This window comes from Abramis brama (assembly GCF_963993115.1).
Source record: "Abramis brama genome assembly, chromosome: 14".
Lineage (NCBI taxonomy): Eukaryota > Metazoa > Chordata > Actinopteri > Cypriniformes > Leuciscidae > Abramis > Abramis brama.
The window spans coordinates 4,253,591-4,277,618 of NC_139976.1; the positions used below are offsets into that span (position 1 = coordinate 4,253,591).

At 38.7% G+C, this 24,028-nt stretch overlaps 2 protein-coding genes across 3 annotated transcripts in view; both read right to left on the minus strand.

Annotated features, from left to right (window-relative positions):
• The window catches only part of adam12a (ADAM metallopeptidase domain 12a), a 125,325-nt gene extending 109,887 nt beyond the window's left edge, over nucleotides 1–15,438 (minus strand). Inside the window, exon 1 of the mRNA XM_084135398.1 lies at nucleotides 15,114–15,438. Within this exon, the coding sequence (XP_083991524.1) occupies nucleotides 15,114–15,396 (283 nt within the window). The 5' untranslated portion in view covers nucleotides 15,397–15,438. The remainder of the gene's footprint in view (nucleotides 1–15,113) is intronic.
• A 3,755-nt stretch (nucleotides 15,439–19,193) lies between these two features.
• cUnh10orf90 (chromosome Un C10orf90 homolog) overlaps nucleotides 19,194–24,028 on the minus strand; it is a 22,015-nt gene continuing 17,180 nt past the window's right edge. For both annotated transcript variants that reach the window (XM_084135640.1, XM_084135639.1), the window contains exons 10-11: nucleotides 23,410–23,530; nucleotides 19,194–20,656 (exon numbers count right to left, since the gene is read on the minus strand). In XM_084135640.1, the coding sequence (XP_083991766.1) occupies nucleotides 20,615–20,656; nucleotides 23,410–23,530 (163 nt within the window). In that variant the 3' untranslated portion in view covers nucleotides 19,194–20,614. The remainder of the gene's footprint in view (nucleotides 20,657–23,409; nucleotides 23,531–24,028) is intronic.

The window sequence follows — 24,028 nt, forward strand, 5'->3', positions numbered from 1 at the left end:
CTAAACCAGCCACGATACCTTGCTTGACCATTAAACCAATCAGAGTCTCATCTCCCATTCCCTTTAATTGCCAGTTGTGCTCGCGCCATGGCAGATTCGCTATTTACATGACGGAATTTGATAGTGGAAAGACGGAAGCCGTCTCCGGAGCGCAAACAGAACTGCTCGTGCGAGAGGTAAAATCTACGGGAGACCATCTACGGGACAAGCCGGATTCACCATATCTGTATGTACACAATAATAATCTTTTACTTTGTAATCCTTTTATTTTTAATATTTGGCATGTCTGTGTGCATCCCTGTGTGTGTAATAAGCAGAGTGTATGCGCGTTGTGGACCCGCCTATAGGCGCACATTACTAACATGCTCTTTAAATAACAAAAAAAAAAAATTGGGCCAAAAATATTGTGCCACATGGAACCTGGTCTAAAGTCAATAACGCAATAGTTTTTTTGTTATTTAAAGAGTGGTCTATTTCTGTTGCCTCAAAATAGCAACGTGCCAACAATGTGCCAGAACACACCTCGTTTTCAGACCAGCAGCTCATGGGCGCACAAATGGGCGCAAATGGATTTGCTATTTAAACAACGTGGCGCAGGACGTGAAAATGATAACTGTGTCAGGCTGAAACTAGCAAAACACATTTGCATCGCGCTTGGCGCTGCATTGCGCCGGGTGTAAGATCGGGCCCATACTATTATAAAGAAAAAAAATATTGGTCACACTTTAGTTTAGGGTCCAATTCTCACTATTAACTAGTTGCTTATTAGAATGCATATTACTATAGGATACTGGCTGTTTATTAGTACTTATAAAGCACATATTAAATATTAAAGCACATCCATATTCTACCTCTTTGAGGTCTTTCTATCAGGTTTTATAAAACTACACTCGACAGAAGCTACACTTTCGAAGGTTTTAAATGATATGTTGCTAACTGCTGGTGACACTGGGGACTATGCGGGGCTTGTGCTCCTAGATTTGAGTGTTGCTTTTGACACTGTACCATGCTGACCTTCTTGCTCACTTGGATCAGTGTGCTGGCATAAAAGGAAGTGCTCCTAAATGGTTTAAATAACATATATATATATCATGCCAAAAGAGTGCAAAAATGCATAGAACTTCCATCAAACATTACTACTTTTGCTGTTATATAAAGTTTCTCATACCAAGCTAAAACATTTTGATTATCCAATTTCACAAGCTCCATTTTACAGCATGGAAAAGCTGTCCCAGCAGTCGGACCAGCACTAAACTAACACTAACCAGTAGAGGACTCATCTTGATCTCAGGCTCAATGCAGGAAGGGTTCCCTCTCATAAAAACACCGCTGGACAACGTGAACTTAAGTGATGACAAGCATAAACTAGTCAGTAAATGATGGTCTTAGCTGGTCTTTCCAGGAAGTCTCCCCTGTTCTACAAGATCTTGTTTGTGATCCCCAACTACCCAGTAAACCACTAATGGTTCACTTTGAAAACACCTGCAGCTCCGACACAGCATCTGCCTGTGAAACAGCCACTCAGCATGTTCATATCCCGCTGCTGGACTGCATTTGATTATTTATGAAAATCAGCGCCACGGGCGACATGCTGATGACTCTCCACATGAACTAAGAGCTCAAACAGACGCGGTGTAAAAAACACTGGCCGCAGTCCAGATAGAGACAGAGATAAAGATGCGGGATAGAAACACACAGGTTTCTGCCTTTCAGAGGTTCTTCAAGAGAGAATGGAGATCCCATCGCTACAACGACAAACTGTCCTGAGCGTCCTTGCACTGGAATCAAATGTTTGACACAGGTCTTCTGTGTGCCTTAAGGAAAAATAATTAAAGTTAATCCGAGACAGATGATGAGGAACACCCAATGACAGGCCCTTCTCCATCTTCAGCGGGAGAAAACAGGAAATTGTCAGTCGGATCCACGAGTGTAGGCTTATTGTGAATAATGAAATAATCAACTGATACAGATGAATGTAATCAGTGGTGTCGTTAACATCATGCTGGGATAAAGGAGTGAAAACACACTGGGATTTACTACAATACCCCCAAAGAGCCTTGTGTTTCTTTGAACGAGTTCATGCAAGCTTGTAGCAGAGTTAAAGGAGCCGTATGTAAGATTGTGGCCAAAACTGGTACTGCAATCACTTTCAAATTACTTTAGAGCGGTGTATGTATTTATTTATTTATTTATTTATGCATTTCTATATGTATTTATTTATTTATGTATTTATACATTTATTTATATATTTATGTATTTATATATTTATATATGTATTTATTTATACATTTATTTATTCCTACATTTATTTATTTCTGTATTTCCACATTTCTACATTTATTTATTTCTGTATTTCCACATTTCTACATTTATTTTTCCCTGCGCATGTATGTGTCTTGGAGAAAGTATTAAAATGACTGATTTGATTTTATAATCTGTGTGGATTAATTTAGGCTACTCATACAATGTACATGCTAAAGTGAATCAATGTTTGTGGGGGAATTTTCCGCATTATAAGTGGTAGACCTGCGGGAATTATTAAAATACTCATTGAAGTATTATCTGTTATATTATTTATTTTAATAGTTCAAAAAGTACAATCAATGTTCAAATTTCGATTTTTTAAGAATTGTTGAAAGGTGTCTTTTTAATAAATGCAACATGTTCCCAAAGTCATGTGAATCTATCTATCTATCTATCTATCTATCTATCTATCTATCTATCTATCTATCTATCTATCTATCTATCTATCTATCTATCTATCTATCTATCTATCATGTCTGGAGCACAAGCACACAATGTTAGGAAAATGTTTGCATCTCAACCTTCAGTATGAGAAACAGTAATGCTGGTGATGCTGACTCTAGAAACATCATCTCTGAGCATCATTCTCTAACCGCTCTTATCTCATTAACGTTCCTCTCCACGTTGTGATCGTGGTGTGAGTGTTTATTCTGGCCGACCTCCAGTCCGAACAGCTCAGGCTGCAAGACGACACTAAACAAACACACACCGGGCCCTGCAGGTCTGCTGGTGACATCAGGGTCCTGTCCTGAAAGAAGATCAGCACACAAGACCTGTGATTTCTGCATGCAACAAAGCAATGGGTTACTCCTATAGCACCATCTTCAAGTGAGAGAGAATGATAAGTATAAGAGTTTGTAATAAGCCCAGATTCAGCGAAGAGCTGCGGTCTAAGATTGCAATTACTGTCAACATGAAATCACAATTTACGCAATGTTCTTTCTTAATACATGTTCTTGTGCACATTATTAAGAGCAACAAATGTTTATAAAAAGAACTTGCTCCATCTGACTGAATTAACATCCACTTTTTACAATCCCAACAATCCTCCTGATGAATTAAATCAAGTCCTTGTTTCACTCAGAGATGGGTCAGGTTAAAGAAGTAAAAAAGGGTTGCAAATAATTTGTGTTGATATTAAAATGCCCTCCATGTTACATTCTTTAGTTCTTTGAAGTGCCAGAATATAGAAGGCTTTCTAAAGAAAAAGGGTTCTCTTATGGCATTGAGCAGTAAAAACACTTTTTCGTTCCAACTATAGTCTTTATCGTGTCAAAACTGTACAACTTAAGCTCCTGCACGTTCTTCAGGGCTTCTGTAAATGTTGCAGCACCATGCAAAATACAAAGTGTGTATAGAACATAAAGAAAAGAGCCTGGAGAATTAATGTATTCAAACACTTTCCCTGATGACATCCCTGGGCAGGACAAAGTGAGAGTGACGCCCCCTGCTGGGCGGTCAGTGTGACCTCTGCAGTCCTCTGTCTACTAAACTACTGATCATATGTTGGACTTTGAGAAGTGTCTACGCACAGAAGAACTTATCTGGGGTCTTTTTTTTGGGCAGGGGGTCTGGTGTGTTTGCTGGACATCTGAGGTCTCTAGAGCCACCTGCCCTTGGCACACTGATCCAACAGCATATGCCCATTGAGAAGAGCCAGGAGCCACACAGATAACCTCACGTGACATTTAGACGAAGCCAGGTCACATGGGCAGCTCTGCTGCTCAAAAAGATCATGGCATCATCCCTACAGGATCAACACAATCCGTTTGCTTGTCAGAAATGTCCAGAGCTGATGATGTCTGTTGCTATTCTCTGCTTTTCAACAGTTACGCTGACAACCACTATCATTTTATACACAAGTTTACACAATATTCTGATCCTAATTCTTACAGACCCCATGATATTCCCATCACTCACTCTCACTCTAAGATCACACTAAATCGTGCTATTGATACTTTTGCATCTTCTCATTATGCTGTGATGAACAGAATGGTTAAACATCGTTAACTCTAATCAGAATGAAGGAAATGTTGATGGAAGGGTAAAATGTATGGTTAATGAAAGTGATTATCTGATATGAACGAAAACTCATCTTCTCTCTCTCTCTCTCTCTCTCTCTCTCTCTCTCTCTGCATTTCCTGTTGAAACCTGTAAGTTAATGTATTGTATATAAAATACATCACAGCCTTCTAAAACTACAATTTATGACATTTTCAATGTACAAAAGCAATGAAGACATGTTCAGAACATTTGCATCACCTATATCCGTGAACCATTATTTGATACATGCTATTAGATAGACAGTTGCATTCATTAATTCCCTTTCTACAGAGCATTTTAGTGGACAAAATGTATATACCCATAGAAAACAAAATGCGATAATTTTCAGATAATTTCACTGGAAGATAAAGACAGTAAAGCTGCATGATATATTGAAATGAAGAAGAAATTATAGGATGCAAATAGTAGCATTGTCATTTTTTAGTTGCACCATAAAATAATTTTTACTATTATTATTATAGCAATATTTTATGGTTACTGAAGAGGTTTAAGTAGTTTGTTGTAAAGCATCACCACCCAAATCTTTCAAGCTTTTCCCAAAATGTTCAGCCCTAAACGTGTTTTAAAATTCTTTTTATGTTCTATGCAGATTCCCTTCCCAACAGAATCGTCATCAAAATCCTACTAGAATTATTCATTCTTTCCAAATATGGCTGGTGAAAATTCCTGTATTTTTTTATATAGCAATTTATACTGCAGAAAAACAATATATTATATATAACAAAATATTCCAATATCGTGCAGGCCTAAAAGACTAGATTTTGCATGTGTGCATTTACTAAAAAATACTTTTAGAAATGCACTAGCATATACTGCAGATATCTGCTTTAAAGTTAAGCCACGTAAAACAACACAAAATGTGATGGGGTCTGTAGTGCATTACTATCTCCCTGCTGAAGATATTCAAGGCCACACATGACGGATCGAGCATGCTTTGGATAAAGCTCGCTCTCGCACCTTTATCCAAGTGATGGATCACTTCCACAGGGTCTTTTTGCTTCAGTCTCTGGGTCACACCTGTGTACACCGCGAGCTCCACTCGTCCATGAAGACCCCCTGAGACCACCTAAACCGTGAGTTAAGGAGCACGCAGCAGACCTCTGCATCAGAGGGCCCAATGATCCGTGATTCCCAGCACCTCAGATTTACACATCCTCACGGACACGAGGGGAAATTAGCCATGCTGAAGGCTGAAGCCTCAGCGTAGGTCTGTGATGTGGCGAAGGAGACTGAAACTCCTTCAAAATGCAGCAGACGTCCCGTATGAGGGCGTTTAATCCCAGAGAGGGTCCCTAATGACGGGTGAGACGGCACTGGATTCATGATTAATCACATCACAGGCCTTGATTCCCCACATCAAGGGCACCACAGCTACATCTTGAAACATGATGAGAAACTCAAACTAGAAAAAGCTGGAATGAAACACAATTACTTCTGTCCAACTTGACTTGAGTTAAATGCAACTAATTGTTTATTCCACCATAAAAAGTTGTTGAGTTTAAATCCTAATGAAGGATTTTATGGAGCCAAATGGACACTTGCAGACCACTAAAGGCCAGTGTGATCTGAAGAGTCTTTACAACTTGAAAGTAATTCAATGATGTGTTAATGGTGCTGTAAAACAGGGAGCTTCAAACTGGTGTCTAGGAGCTCCCGGGGAATTAAAGGGGTCATAAGATGCGATTTCTTGTTTTCCTTTTTCTTTAGTGTGTTATGTAGCTGTTTGTGCATGTATAAGATCTGCATAGTTACATAGCTCAAAGTCTGAAACCCAAAGATATATTCTTTGTTGTTAAAGGGGTGGTTGAGTATGATTTCACTTTTCTAACTTTAGTTAGTGTGTAATGTTGCTGTTTGAGCATAAACAACATCTGCAAAGTTACAACGCCCAAAGTTCAAAGCAAAGGGAGATATTTGCTTTTAAAGAAATCGTTTTTTAAGGACTACAACAAACGGCTGGTAGGGACTACACGACATTCCTCCAGGGTTAGTGACATCACCAACCCTAAAATTTACATAAACCCCGCCCCCGGGAACACGCAGTCCATAGTGGGGCAGAGTTTCATAACACCGCCCACGGCCCAAATGTATACGCAGATAAAGCTTTTAACTTTTATTCTCGCTGTATTACTGTACTCCACCATGTCGTGGAGACGCTGTGTTTTTCGTTGCGAAAACTACTTTGTTTGGCCTTCCAAAAGAGGACACAATTAGAAAACAGTGGTTGTACATGGTTGCATGTACAGTCTGGCGCTTCTAACTCACAGACACATGTAAGCATGTTTTCATATTTTAAGAATTTGCTACTGACTATTCAAACGCGAGTTCTGAGCAGTATAGAGTAACGTTTTGTCGTTTCTATGATTACAAATGCAGACATGGTTTATGTTTAAATAGTGCCCCCCCCATCCCCCATTGAGCGGCGCGACGTGTAAAAAGACAGTTCAAGTCTATTATAATCAGTAATGAATATGTCCCCAATGAAATAAAATCTTACCAATCTGATACGTTTTGGTCCAGTTGCGCTGGCAAAGTTGATTACCTGTCATTATTGCTTTGGGAGGTGATGTTCCAAATATGGTAAGGGGCGTGACATTTCCGTCACACGCGTAAGGTATTCGGGCCAATCACAATGCACTGGATTGCTGGCCAATCAGAGCACACCGCGCTTTTCAGATCAATGAGCTTTGTAAAAATCAAAATTTCTGTTTCAGAAAAGCGTGGCATAGAGGAACAACAATAATGTATGGTGTGTGTAAAATAATGACTTTTTTTTACCTAAAACCACTTAACACATTGCATTAAACCAAATACACAAAATAATGTTATCATATGACCTCTTTAACAGAACATTTCAGTGGGGAATTTTTAAAAAATATATTAAATTCTTGTTTTTTAGAGAAATCTCTACAATTTGATATCTACAACAATGCCTTGCCTCCAGAATTAGAATATTACGAACAAATGTGTTTTTATAATATAATAAAAAATAATAATAATTTACAGAGTTTGACACTGAACGTTTTATTTTAGACAGTAGGAAAGAATCTAGGATAAAATAGATATAGTAGAAATCAAAAGATTATGAAGAAAAAAGTTTTTTTGATTCTGAATAAGATTTTGAATTACAGAATTTGTTGCTGACAATCCCATTCAGCCTTCTAAAAACTTATCAGTATTATCAATTAATAATAATAATCAAATCAAATCAAAACAAAAGCCAAACACTATTTTAAGTAAATAGAAAAGAGAAAAATGCATTAAGAAGAAAGTAAATGAGATCCATTATGACTTCATGCTGACACTCCACTTTCAAGTGGAAAAAACAGCTTTTACCTCTTTTAAAAGATTTATAATGCTTCTTTGAAACAAACCACCTTGAACATTTATAATTAAAACCAAGAGTCAGCTCAAAAAATGTTCATCATAACTTCATGAAGGATCCCACAGACGCCACTGAGGCTCAAACCAGCTTTTAGGACTGTTTTAATGGTTCATGCACACTGTTGACAGAGGAAGAAAATAAAATGCCAAAAGTAAAAATCATTCATTTTCTCCACAACTAAAATCTTCATTACCAAATTCCTCAGCAGCAACAGCTCAGTTCTATAATTCACGGCGAATTATGCAGCCATGATCAAGCTACAATCTTAAACTACTTATTTATTTGTATATATTACAATATTTTGTCATTTTATTCTTATAACCATGACTTAAAGTCAATACCTTGTTCTGCACATAATTCAATAGCATTCCTGTAACTCAATCAGTGGATCATGATGCTTGCAACGCCATGGTCATGAGTTCCATTCCCAAGGAATGCATGAACTGATAAATGTAAACCTTGAATGCAATGCAAGTTGCTTTGAATAACAGTGTATGTCGAATGCATGAATGAAAGGAATTAATGAGTGTATGTTTTGTACCTTTGTCTTTTTTCACAATTTCTTTCCAAATTAAAGAATTTTAACCAATACTTCTTCAGTTCAAATCAAAATCTAATATTTTACATTAACATTTATTCATTAAGCACATGAAATATTGTGATTTATCTCAGAGTTAAACTCTGGTTAAAGTCTTTGAATTCCCCGTAGAGAAATGAATAAGAAATACACTTGAAGGAAGAGGTGGGCGGTCAATGTTGCGCTTTATTGAGAAAATAATTGGCCCTGATCTTCATTGAGAAGGTAAAACGCTCTGGAAGGGGTCAGTTGAGTTTAAATGTTCTCTCTCTCTCTCTCTCTCTCTCTCTCTCTGTGTGTGTGTGTGTCAGGCAGTCATGCGTGCAGACATCTTCTGTAGTGTTTAACCTATACATGTGTGCAACTGTCTATCACTGCACAGGATCCGTCTCTCTCTCCTCCTCTCCGTCTGTCTTTCATTAACCCCCCACACCCTCAACTGTCTGTTTTTCCAGAGTGTCTCTTGCTTTCTCTCCCTCAACAGTCCAGCGGCGTATGATATGAACAGCTGCCGGTTCTCCTGAAACTCTTTCTGGCAGTCACGCATTCACCAGCAGATACTCAATCCCATTCAGCTGTTTTCAGCTCTGCCATGATCCGTTTCTGGGTGTGTGGACGAGCACTTGCTCAGGCTGACCGTTGACGTACTGTACGCCTGAAACTGTCATTTGAGAATAGGACATGTGGCGAAAACGAACAGGCAGTACGAATGTTAAACTCTACATGAAATAAAGAATGCAATTTGCACCGTAACGTTACCAAAAAACACACTCAAACAGAAAGAAAGTGACAGTTCACCCAAAAAAATGAAACTGGTGCGTAGAGCCAAAAAAGTTTCTTAAGAATCTATAAATGCATCAAAAACCATTTAAACCTTCAAAATGATTAGCCTACCGTTCAAAAGTTTGGGGTCGTAAGATTTTTGAATGTTTTTGAAACCTCTTGTTCACCAAGGCTGTATTTATTTGATCAAAAATAAAGTAAAAACTGTAATATTGTGAAATACTTTTAGAACTGACTGTATTTTAAACTGTAATTTATTCCTGTGATGAAAGCTGAATTTTCAGCATCATTACTCCAGTCTTCAGTTCACATGATCCTTCAGAAATCATTCTAATATGATGATTTGCTGCTCAAGAAACATTTATGATTATTATCAATGCTGAAATCAGTCGTTCTGCTTCATATTTTAGTATAAACCGTGATTTTCAGGATCCTATGATGAATATAAAGTTCAAAAGAACAGCAGTTATTTACAATATAAATATTTTGTTACTTAATAAATGTCTTTACTGTCACTATTCATCAATTGAATGCATCTTTGCTTATTAAAAGTATGAATTTACCCCAAACTTTTGAACGGTATAGTGATTCAAAGTCAAGCAGGCAAAAAAAAACCCCATACAAACACCATATTGGCTGACAACGAATAGCGTGCATTGATGAATCATACGCAACAAGACTAGAAATGTGCTTTACAGAAACAAATGAGGTCAATTTAGATTTCCTGTTCACTTTAATAATGCAAAATAACAGATGCTTCCGAATGGCATCTCCGTGACCCTTCTGGATTTAACAACTGATCATACCCATAAAACGAACAATCTCTGCAGACGCCAGCTCATAAAAGCCCACCACTAAGGATTTCCAGTCATTTTCAGCCTCCAGCAGCCTTCATGCAGAACCACATGCTGGACTCCTGCAACACAGGCCTCGTGAGACCGCGGGGAGGCACCTGTTCTGATCAATTCACTCATTAGTCTTTAACAACGGCAGCCAGGTAACCACTTCCTGTCACTGCCACGCATATTTCACACCAGGGGGGATTGTGGGAAGACGAGCTGCTCTATTACTCTCCCAGAGGAAGTGAGTGCATGAAAATCTTAAAGGAACAGTGCACCCAAAAATGATTGGTTTTCTTTCTTCTGTGAAACACAAACAGGAGATGTTGAGTAGAATATCAGAGATTCTGTTTTCCATGCAATTAATGTGTACGCAAAACAAAACAAAAACAAAAAAACACAATAAAGTAGTTCATACAACTTGAGCACAATGTTTCAAGACATCTGAAGTCATAAGCTATTGGCTTTCACTTGTTATGTGACAGACTGCGACATGATGTATTTAAAGGATTAGTTCACTTTAATTTAATTTACTCACCCCGATGTCATCCAAGATATCCATGTCTTTCTTTCTTCAGTTGAAAAGAAATTAAGGTTTTTGAACCGGAGTACACAGCCAGCCAAATAACTTGTGACGTGACACGTGACCTTTTCAACGTGATGACCAGGCCCGGGGTGGGTAATCGGGAGAATCGGGAGAATTCCCGGTGGGCCGCTTCACTTTTGGGATTTTTTTTTTCCACGTCACGTTCACACACGTTCCGCATTCTGACACCGCAGCGCGCAGCCTCTGCATGGGTTGTACCATGTGAGGGAGTTCTCCCCTCCCCTCCTATAGAGTTGGTTAGGTCCATAGCCCGTCTTTTCTCAGGTAGGCTACCGCGGCACCGCCTACCAATAGCTGGGCTGGCCCTACCGTAACGGTACGCGTCAGGGAGGATGGATGGGAGGAAGTGGCCAGGAGGTATGGAAGCTTGTTTCCGCCACAGAATAAAACATTTTAAAAGATAATTGCGACTTTTTATCTCAGAATTGCGAGATATAAATTCAGAATTGCGTGAAATAAAGTCGCAATTGCGTGTTATAAAGTCAGAATTGCGAGATATAAAGTCAGAATTGCATGAAATAAAGTCGCAATTGCGTGAAATAAAGTCGCAATTGCGTGTTATAAAGTCAGAATTGCAAGATATAAAGTCAGAATTGCGTGAAATAAAGTCGCAATTGCTTCTTATAAAGTCTAAGTGAAATATTATTTAACTTTTACATTATTTGTTGAACCATGGTATTAATACAAACTACACAATAGTAAGAGCTGAACTGTTGCTTCATTTATCCAATTTGGAAAAAGTGCTAATTTGGAATTCCAAATCGAAAAAGTGGGCCGGTCTTGGGCCTGAAACTCCCGGGCTGAAAAGTGGCCCCACTCCGGCCCTGGTGATGACGCAATGTGTCGTACATCTCAGAGATGGTACAAGACGGGCATTTGTGGTTAAAAAGTATATATATATATATATATATTTTTTTTTTTTTTATAAAACGACCAATCGTTTCACTAGATAAGACCCTTATTTCTCGACTGGGATCGTGTAGAGATTTTGAAGCTGCATTACGGACATTTGAACCTTCAAACAGTTGGTTGCCATTGAAGTCCATTATATGAAGAAAAATCCTGGAATGTTTTCCTCAAAAACCTTAATTTCTTTTCGACTGAAGAAAGAAAGACATGGATATCTTGGATGACATCGGGGTGAGTAAATTATCAGCAAAACATTTTTTGAAAGTGAACTAATCCTTTAAAACCGTGACCGCGGTTTCAGAGATTTCAGAGCTACAGGGAAGATTTTCAGTGAATAACGACAGAAAGTTTTGGCCTTTTCCTCTTATAAAGTTATCATATGAATTCAATATGATTTTGAATTCATATATCAATATGACTGCTCACCAAGGCTGCTTTTATTTGATCAAAAATACAGTAAAAACAGTAACATTGTGAAACATTATTACAATTTAAAATAGATGTTTTCTATTTGAACATATTGTAAAATATAATTTATTCCTGTGATCAAAGCTGAATTTTCAGCATCATTACTCCAGTGTTCAGTGTCACATGATCCTTCAGAAATCATTCTGATACGATGATTTGCTGCTCGAAACATTTCTATAGTATTTAGTAAATTTTTTAGGATTCTTTGATAAATATGACTTTCAAAAGAACAGCAGTCATTTGAAATAGATTTTTTTTAACATTACAGGCTATGTCAGTGTCTTTAATGTCACTTTTGACCAATGCATGCATTCTTACTGCATGTGTGTGTGTGTGTGTGTGTAAAAGCACTCTGGACCCTTTTGTGTTCCACAGAAGAAAGAAATTGAAGCACATTTAAATGACATGAGGGTGATTAAATGATGACAGAAAGTTTTCATCTTTTGCTGAACTTTAACTTCAAACATGCCAACACAGTCACAGAGGTGGGAACGAACTCTCTGGTTTTCCCACACGCTGCGTCTGGAGGGAAAGCGTTTGTAGAAGACTCAGGGACAGTGTTCACACACACAGTAGTCGACACCCTCTCTCAAACACATGTTGGTAGCAGCGCTGCTTTGATCGTGTGTCTCTGTAACCTTGTTGTCACATCAACAGTTTCTGGTTTTACACCCCACTGTGACGGGCTCATCTCTCTTCCTCGTGTCTGTCTCTCTGTTCTTTCTCTTGACTTCCACCTCACATCTTTCCACACTCATCTTTCTGTGTTCCTCTGCACTTCCTTGCCTCTATCTCCCTTTAATGACTCACAAATGACTAGGACAGTTCTTGTAATCAGACAAAAAGTCAGGAACCATTCCAAAAGTGCCCCTATTATGCAATTTTTAAGGTACCTAATTTTGTTTTGGAGTCTTCTACCATAGGTTTACATGCATACAAGGTAAAAAAACCCACACAATTTCCCAGTATATATATTGCAGCATCAGCTCATTTCTCACAGTGTCTGAAGTTTGATCAAGGATTCGGTCTCTCTAAACCCCTCCTTTCCGTGAGCTTCCTCTGCTCTGATTGGTCAGATGGCCAAGTCTGCTGTGATTGGTTGATCGCTTACAGCATGAGTCATAAACAAAACACCCATTAACACTGAACATCAGAATTTCAGCTCTTTCTCAGCTCTTGATACAGTAATGATTGCGTTGGTTTTACCATATCAATTAGGGCGTGAGTCCTCATCCTTTGGAAGTGCATCAAAGTGGATTTACTTTAGAAGCAGAAAACAGCGTATTTTCAACATGAACAACACAAACCAAACTCTCCCAGTCTCAGATAAACTACAGTGTTTGAGGGCGGGACAAAGCAGACGCTGTTCGCCGACAGCCAATCAAGACCACAGGCTGGCGTTATGCAAATCTGTTACAAACATACGCAGGTTCAGCAGGAAGTGAGTCTGGAGTTACTGACGACTCGTTTCAGGCAGTTCAGAATAACTTCTTTCTTTCGGGAGACAATAACTCCATTTGAAACTTTGCCGACCTTTTACATTCACAAACAGCTAGATTACACACTATATGAAATGTAATTTCCCAAAAAGCATAATAGGGGCACTTTAAACTCAAGAATTATCTATTTTAATCGATTGGAGCAGTTCTTGAGAAATGGAAAGTTACTTTTTAAACATACTTTAATGTAAATAATAAAAGGTTATGCAATCAAACATAGTTTCGCTTTTGTTTCAAATCCTATAAACATAGTTGCACATTATGTTTCAAATCTTCCTCTGCATAATTTCTGCTCTTGATGACAATGGTGGTTAATTTACCATCATTTTACACTAGTACCAGTAACTAACTATACTGTAAACTATGATGGTAAGAGTAATGATGCTCCACATCCCCCCGCCCCTCCCCAACACACACCTGTTTTGTATAAGTGCTCTGATTTAATGAGGGTATCTTTGGCTGATCAAGCACCATGTCGCCCTAAACGTAGTGTCATTCATCAAATCTGCCACTGTTGCATGCAGCGGGTTAGTTTCATTAGTTCAGCCCCTGCGCTCACATCATATAATCACCCTGACTGCGTCCACCAAACCCGCTCATTTCATATCAGTTACCGTGTCTATGATGAATGAGCTTTTAACTATTACTGATCGTCTACATGCAATTAACTCAGCAGAGCTCACAATAACATAATCATCACACGCACACAAATACATTTAGCATCAGGAGGCAAAGAGAGACTGATTGTTTTCTGTGTTAATTAAGAGCACTTTACCAGTGATGAGAGAGAGAGAGAGAGAGAGAGAGAGAGAGAGGAGAGTTACTCCTTGTAAAACTTCAGCAACTGTTGCATTACAGTAATGAAAATAAGATTTTTTGCTTGTAATGAGAATTTGGGGGAGAAATGTGCCTAATTAATTATCATAAAATGATACATTTATATACATTATATATATATATATATATATATATATATATATATATATATATATATATATATATATATATATATATTCACTCTCTCTCTCTATATATATATATCATATTGCCCCTAATAAGCTGCATTTTCCTGGGAAATCAGAATCAAAATAAATAATAAATGATATTTTGAGTATGACAGGCTTTTGTGACATTCAACCACATTCAGCTGCATATGCCATGGAATCATCACCAAATAGTGTACAACTACTGACAAACCACAAAGTTATCAAAAATAGAATCCACCAGCAAAACACAAATATGTTCTGTTATTGCCCCTGTTAACAAGGCACAAAAATCCCCTAAAGTTGTTGTTCTGGAGAAACATCAGAGCATGTTCTTCATACAAAATGTGCAACAGTTCATCAGTTGTTTTGCTTTGAGAAAAAGAGACTTAATCTGCTCCCAAAACACACTGTGACAAAACCAAGTGAGCTTGTAGATAGTGTGTTGGATGTGGAAACTTCTAAATTAGGCTACTTGTTAAAGTCAAAACATTTGCAATTTACGGGTCAGATGAGGTAGAAACAGTGTCTAAACAGTGTCTTAAAGAAACAACTGTGCGGCTTCACTTATGTGTGCCCATGATGCCCCAAACTGCCGCTTGACTACGTAGGCAGCGCAAAAGGTTTGAGTCGCAGCCACACAGTCATGTGAAAGTTATAAGTGCATAAAGCAATTACACTTAAATGTGTGTTACCTGCTGTAAACAGCCTCCCGGCGCAGCAGACAGTCAGCACGGACACAACATGCGCGCAGACCGCGGGCAGGAGCGCACGCTTCGGGCTGTACCGGCTGGACATGGTGCCCGACGGGAATCCGCGCGGATCACGGCAGAACGACCATAATATAGAGCAGCGACGGCAGACACACGGCGGCTGAGGACTTCCGACACTTCCTGAAATCTGAGAGACTCTCAGGGCGTCAGGAGCGTTTAGACGCGCGCGCCGCACATCAGCTCTCCATGAGCGCACGAGCCACATAAACTCAGGCAGCCTCGTGCAACGGTCTGCGCGCGCGCGCGCATGTGTGTATGTGTGTGTGTGTGTGTGCGAGCGCGACGATGTCCTGACGCCTCTGCTTTTGGATAAGTGTAAAAACGCAGCCCAGAAACGGCGGTAACAGTTTATAATAACTCTCGTTAATATTCGCTAACAAACGATATGCTTAACAGACCGTCTTTGTCTGGGTTGCAAGAGTCTTTGGCTAAAGAAGCATTTCTACAGTTATTGTCCAGCCCAAAAAAATACTATATTCATTGAACTCACGTTTAGTCACTATATATAAGTTGTAATTTTTGGAACCTACTGTTAGTTTGGGACATAAAGCTAATGCAAAAGCAAAATAAATCAAAATAATAAAAAATATTATAATAATTGACCTTTAAGCATTATATAATGTTGTTATAGATGTTATTAATGAAAGTTATTGTGTTTTCCATGCCAGAGGATAACACACATGTCTGAAATGTATGACCCTGCTAAACCCTATATGTTATGAATATTATTTTATGTGTGAGGCAGTGAGTTGAAAGGGCAACGAACTCTGCATTGATCAGTTTAATCTAGTGTCAGTAATTTATGTTTTAATTAAAGGATAATGATTAATTGAAATGGTCATCATGCCATTTAATCCCATAATTAGTATAGGACCGAGAATAGAATATTATAAAATATATCAATTGATTCAACATGACAAGTAATTCAGAGCCACGGTTACTTGTAATGCGTCATGTCATGTGAACGACCTCTAATGATGGCCTTAAATAAATAATTGAATAATGCTAACTCACAGTGCTGGTATTGGACCAGCATGCACTGCATTGCACATGCCGTTTGTGAATCTGCCCTGATTTACTGCAGCACACACATGAAAAAAGCACACATCCATAATGAACCTGTGCATTATTCAAAAGCTGCATCACATAAACAACATGCAAAACCTCAGACTTCTAATGCAGGAATGATCCGAGTACAATGACAACATCGACAGCGTTTGCTGTGCACCCACATGAGTGAAAATCTCATTTCCAAAGAGCAAAATACTGTGTGATTTCATCATTCTGTTCTTGCATTTCCCCGATTTCAAAAGGCCAGACAGGAATGGATCCAAGAGACAGCAGAAATCCATTTGAAACACATCCTCAAAGACTGTCCTGTAGCTGGAAATAAAGAAACAGACTTTAACATCGAACCAACCCCCATTTAGACAGCGATTAGCTTTTCTCCAAGAAAAGCAGGACTGGCTGTCAGAGTAAGGGAATACGTCTGAATAACAGTATCTTTCTTGCACTTCCTTGCCTAAATCTCCCTTTAATGATAAATGACGGACAGTTCTTGTAAATTAATTGGATAAAAAGAGTCAGGAACCATTCCTAAAGTGCCCCAATTCCTAATTAAGTTTTGGAGGTCTTCGAGGAGGACGAGGTAAAATATTCACTGTTATGATAGTTTGATTATAAAGGCCTATATTTGAGACTATAGACAATATAGTTCTGGCTATGAGACTAGTTTGAAGTAATCCCTTTTCTTTGCATAATGCTCTTTCGTTTCACGTGTCATATAATGGCTCTCGGGAGCACACCTAAAACTCACATCCTTTTGATTTCCCGGGGAAAACGTATCGAGTACTTCACGTGTGTGTTCCTGTAGTAAAAATCTACCATCAGCTCTTCACTGTTGAAGTCATTACTTACTTACTCATGTTAAAGCTGCTCTAAGCGATGTTGGGTGAAGTCACTTCTTGTTGATGTTCGAAGTATTGTCAAACAAAACGGAGGCTAGCTCGACCCTCCCTCCTCCTCATCCTGCCCCCTCCCCCTCCCTTCCGTACTTCCTGAAACAGTCATGAACCATTTAGAAAAACCAAACTGGATCTACCCTCCTGTCCAGCAAAAACAGAGCTACCTGAATGTCGGATTGGAAGCCCTTTTGCCGGCGGAGTATGTAAATATATGTGCCGATGTAAATTCGGGACTTCGCGTTCCTTCTCCTTTTCCCTCTTCTTTGCTATTTGTTCATCGGAACGTCGTCTCTTTGGTCGTGTGTCGGCCATTTCAAAATTCTCAAGAGCATTCATTTTTAACATTAGTCATTGTCGTTGTCTAGGACATCTCTCCTCTAGCTAACTTCCCTCTTCATGCTTCTCTCTCCTCCACCCCCCACACCCCGCTTCATGTGCACGCGCATTAACCCCCCCCCCCCCCCAAATCATTCTCGTCGGTTATTGGCTGGAACACTGTTTGTTATGTTTCGTGGTCCAGGCTGGGCCAGTTTGTTTTTCTTGCCGTTTGTGGAGCCTGGGCTGTCTACAGAGACCGTGTTTTTTTACACTGTGTTCAGGGGACAGGCAGCGAGCGGATAGTGAGGAGATGTTTGCTGTATGTGACAAAAATGTTTTGGCCTAAAAAACGCATGACCGCTTAGAGCACCTTTAATGAGGAACACAAAAGGCCCCCATTTGGTAGAATGGCCCTCATAAGCCCCATGCTCTTTGTTGGAGGAAACAGACCTAATTCAGAGGTATGAGATGTCCTGTCTCGGGGTCAATGCACCAGCTGTCTTCAGGAGTGAAGTAACCTTCAGACGAGCTCCTGTGGGAAGGCAGGGTCAGTGCACACCATATACATGTCCTATAAACTTCATTTGCATGCTCTCACCTGTGCCGTCCATTCACTGCTGTGGGGAAAAACCCTGTGATGCTAAGAAATGCAGTATGATGGATTGCTTGTGGCGTCTCTATTTCACCTGAACCACTGAACTGGAGGGTCTGCTTCTCATATCTCCAGGTATAGAGCCATATTCAGCCCTCAATAGGGGTGATCGGGTCCAAACGAACAGAACAGACTTTACAATCCCAGGCAACAGGGTCTCTGGTTTCACAAACGCCTTTGAGATATCCTATTACTCATGCAGCATGTCATTTTGATCAGTGTGTAAAACCCTTTTGTATCTTAAGAACCACAATAATTCTCTGAGAAAAGGCGATTTATGGGTTTACGCGGTTCGCTCTGGTTCTAGGTCAGTGTTCCACTGTAGTCATCAACATCCCGCAATGATTCATCACGGCTCTTCATCCGAGGCCAGAAGAAGTTTCTCTAGAGCAATATTCATCCATCCATCCAGCCGAAATGTATTCAATTTCCTGTTATTTAGGATTGTGCTTTTACAATCCTGTCAAATTTATTATCATCAAACTCAGAGCCCAGAATACTGAGAAAAGCCTCTTGCAAAAACACATCAATATTCCTCATGGCGTTAAGAAAAGATTCTAAATTTAGTCGGCCTAGAAAAAAAAAAAAAAAAGCTTTAAGATTTGTGCTAAAGGTTTGGCAGGAATATTTGAAGGTATAAATGTTATGTTGAAGCAGAAAGCTGAATTGTCAGCACTGGCATCTAAATGGGGACTCTTTGGCCGTTCGTGCAGGACACAAGAAAATTAATATTAATATAATATAATATTAAAATATATAATACAAATATAATATTGTATAATTTTGTCTGCACAGATGGATGTCTTTGGCCATTACATCACGTCTTGTGCCATGAACAAGGGTTATAGTTAATTTGAAAATAAACTCTAACTGAAATGAAATACTCATAATTTTCTTAAAAACTGTCAATGTATCTCAATGATCCTAAAATAATACTGCCAAGTGAGAATTAATAAAACGGTCTCCCGAAATGAAGTTCATGAGGAAACTGCAGGTGGTTCATGAATAGCTAATAATTTAATAAAAAAAAAACAAGTGAAAATAAAAACAATCAAAATAAAACATGTTAAAAAAAGATTAAATATTTTATTTGTTTATCTCCATGCCATGTCAGAGACTATTTACAATCATCAGAGAACCGTGGAAATGCAAATGTGTTGTAAAATTATTGAAATATTAAATGAAATGATCAGAGGGATTTGAAGTAAATATTTTTAGGTCAAAGTGGTTCGCTGGCAAAAGAAGTTTGGGAATCTCAGGCATAAAACATGAAAAACGGTCAGTAAAGTCAGCATATTTATAGCCATTTCCCTGAATAACATCTCCAGAAGGAGATTTAAATGCAAATATAACAAAAAAAACTTGAGCATTCGCACCTATGTTTCTGTACCTGCGTAAATTATGGCCTAAAATGCATCATCAGATTCATAACGAAAGTTACATTATTTGTCTCCAGCACACATGTAATGTTTTGATCTCCAAAAACCCAGTAGTTCATTCACCAAACACAATAAAAGACATAATATAAGGTCTTTCGAATCAAGTTTTACTGCAAGACTTGGGTTTATAACTCGCAGACTATTGCACAGTCATGTCCCGTCTAGGCAGGCACGTGTGGGACAGTCTTGGCTCGTTCTGAGAGAGGACAAAAGCCTCTTTCACCCCGCGCGAGCGAACTGCTCCATTAGAGATGCATTCCTATTCAGATGGGGTCAAATTCCTTTTGCTCCCGGCTAATGGCTCGGAGACACACGGACAGAGAGAGGCTCCTGATGTCATAAAGAGCCCGCAGAACGTACGACTGCAAGGCTGAGAGCAAGATCACAGTCCCTCGTGTCTAAGATGTCTTCAAATGTCCCGTTCTTTGGATTTTAGGCTTTATCGAGCTGTAATGTGCTCTTTTGTGTGTCTTGACGGAGGGAAAAGTCTGTATATATGAGTGAACAGTCTGTATATGGCAACTGCAGCATCTCTCAGAAGATGTCCTGTGTTTATCAGACATGTTTCTTGAGCATCAAATCATAGAATAGTAATAAAACTATGAAGCAGCACAACTGTTTTCAACATTGATAATAATCAGAAATGTTTCTTGAGCAGCAAATCATCATATTAGAATGATTTCTGAAGGATCATGTGACACTGAAGACTGGAGCAATGATGCTGAACATTCAGCTTTGATCACAGGAATAAATTACATTTTAAAATATAATTATAATACAAAACACTTATTTTAAAACTGTTTTTACTGTATTTTTTGATCAAACAAATGCAGTCTTATTGAGCAGAAGAGACTTCTTTAAAAAACATTAAGAAACCGTACTTATCCCACACGTTTGAGCCGTAGTGTACAGAGGGAATAGATGTAATCCAGAGGCACTTTTATTCTGGAAGGAGCTATTCCACAACATTTATAACCGTTGTCATGTCATATTTTTCAAGGGCCGGCATGAGAACTGAGGAGTGAGAAGAAACACGAGTCCAAGACGGTGTCAGTGATTTCCGCCTCTCTGCAAAATCTGCTCCAGAAGTTTCTGTAAAAAAAAAAAAGAAACAAATAATTTAGTCAGTTTTGTTCCAAATGTCCATAATTTGTGGTCAGCATGGGTTGGACATGCCAAATGTTTTTGTTGAAACACATCATAATTAATACTGGATGTCTGGGTGATATGGTGATTTAAAGAAATGCTGTTTTCTTAAAAACAATCATTGCAGATTTAAGGAAGAACTTTTGTTTCTCTTGTGAGTGTTGAAAGGTTCTCTCTATGTGGACTTTTCTCTTCTGTGAAACATTTACAAAATGTGTTAATCATATTCCTTTACACGTTACGATATTTTACTTTACAAGATTTTTAAGTTCTTATACATGGCACTTTTTCATATGTATATTATTTGTTTGTAATGGGAATAAGAAGTGAATTAATGGATGAATTTTAACATTTTTACATATTCTGACAGGAGCTTTGTTAGGGATTGCAACCACCTGGTTATCTGGAACTTTATCATTTTATTTTACACATGCAATATCTGAAAACACACACAGTTACTATTATTTTGATCAAGGCCGTGATCTCAATATAGACGTACGTTGAAGAATCGCCCATATAAAAGATGGAGAAACAGAGAGGGAACATGGGAAAAGCATCCAGCCTCATGACAGACACACACATATTGGCTGGCAATGATGTTATTGTCTATATTTGCATGTGTGTGTGTGTGTGTGTGTGTGTTATCATGTGCTGTGCTATCATTGGCAGTAACTGGGTGTTCGTTCCTGAGAACAGTAGCTCCACACACACACACACACACACACACACACACACACAGCACAATGAAGCTCTTACAGCACTGCCAACCAGAGAACATTCAAAAAACACACACACACACACACACACACACACACACACACACACACACACACACACACACACACACACACACACACACACACACACACACACACACACACAGAATATTTTTATATTATTCGTCTCTCACATGCACACCAACATATGCACACCATTACCACCATCATCATCATAATCAATAACTAAATGTTATTTTCTCATTCCTCATAATGCCAGAACATGAAATATAAAAATAAAGCTGAGGAGGAAGCTTTGACCATTTTTAGAACAGCATATGATCATAACTATCATGATGAAACTGTTGAAAGAGTTGCCACATGACATTTCTGTGTGTAAGTGAATATGCGTTTTGCTTTTTGCCTAATACACTGACACTCTGGCCTATAGCGACATCTGGTGGAAGAAAAGTAGGACACTTACCCTGATTGAGGTCACTGTAGGATTGAATAGTGCTATTACTTCATAGCAAATCATACAAAATATTTATATTTAATTATTTATATATATACAGTCAAATTACTATATATATTATATATTATTTTACTATATGAAGATATAAATGTGTCAATGTGTTAAAATCACAAATATAAGTTCTTAAAATTGCATTTTTGTTTTATATGTAGGCTATATATTTATATTATTTGTTTGTGATGGAAATGAGAAGTGAATTAGTAGATTAATTTTAAGATTTTAAGAGCTTTATTATGGATTGCAACCAAACTTAATTCACTTAAAATAAAGTGTATGCATACATTTCATACCAATTTATCTGGTGTTACCAAAAGTATCCGAAGCATTTTACATTTACAGATTTTTGCAGGTGTTTTTATCTGTGTCAGATATTTACCATGTCATTCTTCTAGTAAAGTGCAGTTTTTGTTTAATAATGTGGTCTATCAGTACGAGTTTGAATAACTTTTGTGTCAATTGTTATTTTTACAATGATTTTTTTGTGGTACTGAATTATTACCATGTATTTATATGGTACTTCAGGATACTACAGTTTCATTTCCAAAAACATGGTATTTTTTATGAAGATTGACCAGAATCCAGTTTTTCTGAGAATCTTCTATGCTAACTCTAAAGCCTGAAGGTTTTAATGAACCCCAGGAGGCGTTCAGGCTGTATGACGTTCACCTCTCTCAGTGTAAATACACACATCGGACACAGGTCGGCCTCACATTAGTGCTCACAACACTGACCCTACAGGTCTCCCTTCTTGCCTTCAGAAAACTCAGAGACTTCCAAAATAGTGTCACGGATTAACACAAAATGTCATGGCATTGTGTGTGGAGAACTGGAAGCAAACATGACCAAACAACATATGCACCAAATATATTCTGATTGACTGTGTTCACCTGGTCTGGACACGTTATAAGGATTTATTCAAATCAAATAGCAGTAGTATTAGTGATGCTTCACTAACCAAACACTGCAAATAATTACATAAAAAACAAAAGCTTTTTGAGTCAGGGTGATGTGCAAATGTGAAGACAGGCCTGGAAATGTGTGTTTTCTGACACTGTTGAATATGGCTCTCTGTCAGGGACTGTGAGAGTAAGAGGTGTTTAGGAACAAAATGCATCGGGCAAAATCAATCCCGATAGTTAAGGGGTGGAAAGGGTTTAGAGAAGTCGTCCTTCTCCGGTCCGATCGAATTAGTGGAATTTTGTTAAGATAACCGAATAGCTTGTGACGGCATATTGGAAAAGCTTCACGTTCAGGATTAATGCTGAGAATTAATCTCATTTGTTGAACCAGTTAACGCCGACTCAAAAATGCAATCCCACACACTGATAGAGCACACACACACACACACACACACACACCTGCGTGGTAATGATTACCGATGGACCTCGGAGCTGATCTGAGATCTGTCTTCACTTCTGCTCTCAGATCAGTCCTATATGTCCGCGTACCTTTTTAAAGAGCTCTGCCCGCAGCCTGTTGGTCCGAGATGCCTGTTTTCTTTTCTCCTCGTCTTTTTTTCTCTTTTCTTCCTCTCTCCTCTTCCTCACTTCAGGGAGCTGGTTATAATTCCTGTCAATCAAAGCTCCGGGTTAGCATGCTTGACATACTAGCTGCTGTTTATAAATGAGCACTGATGCACAGAGAAAATAGAAAGGAAAAGGCAGTGTTGAGAAAGAAAGTGGCAGTTGTACATGCACTGCAATAAGTTTGTTCTGGGTGGTTGCAAGAATGTTGTCGGGTTGTTCAGGGTGGTTGCTAGAGTGTTGTTGGGGAATACCAGGTGGTTGCTAGGATGTTTTTGGATGGTTTCTAGTGTGTTGCTAGGGTATGTTAGGTGGTTGATAGGATGTTTTTGGGGGTATTCTTGGTGTTTTAAGAGTATTTTGTGGGGTTCCCATAATGCTGTTGGGTGTTCTGGTGGTTACTAGGGTGTTGCTAGGGTATGTTAGGTGGTTGATAGGATGTTTTGGGGGTATTATTGGTGTTTTAAGGGTATTTTGTGGGGTTCCCATAATGTTGTTGGGTGTTCTGGTGGTTGCTAGGGTGTAGCTAGGCTATATCAGGTGG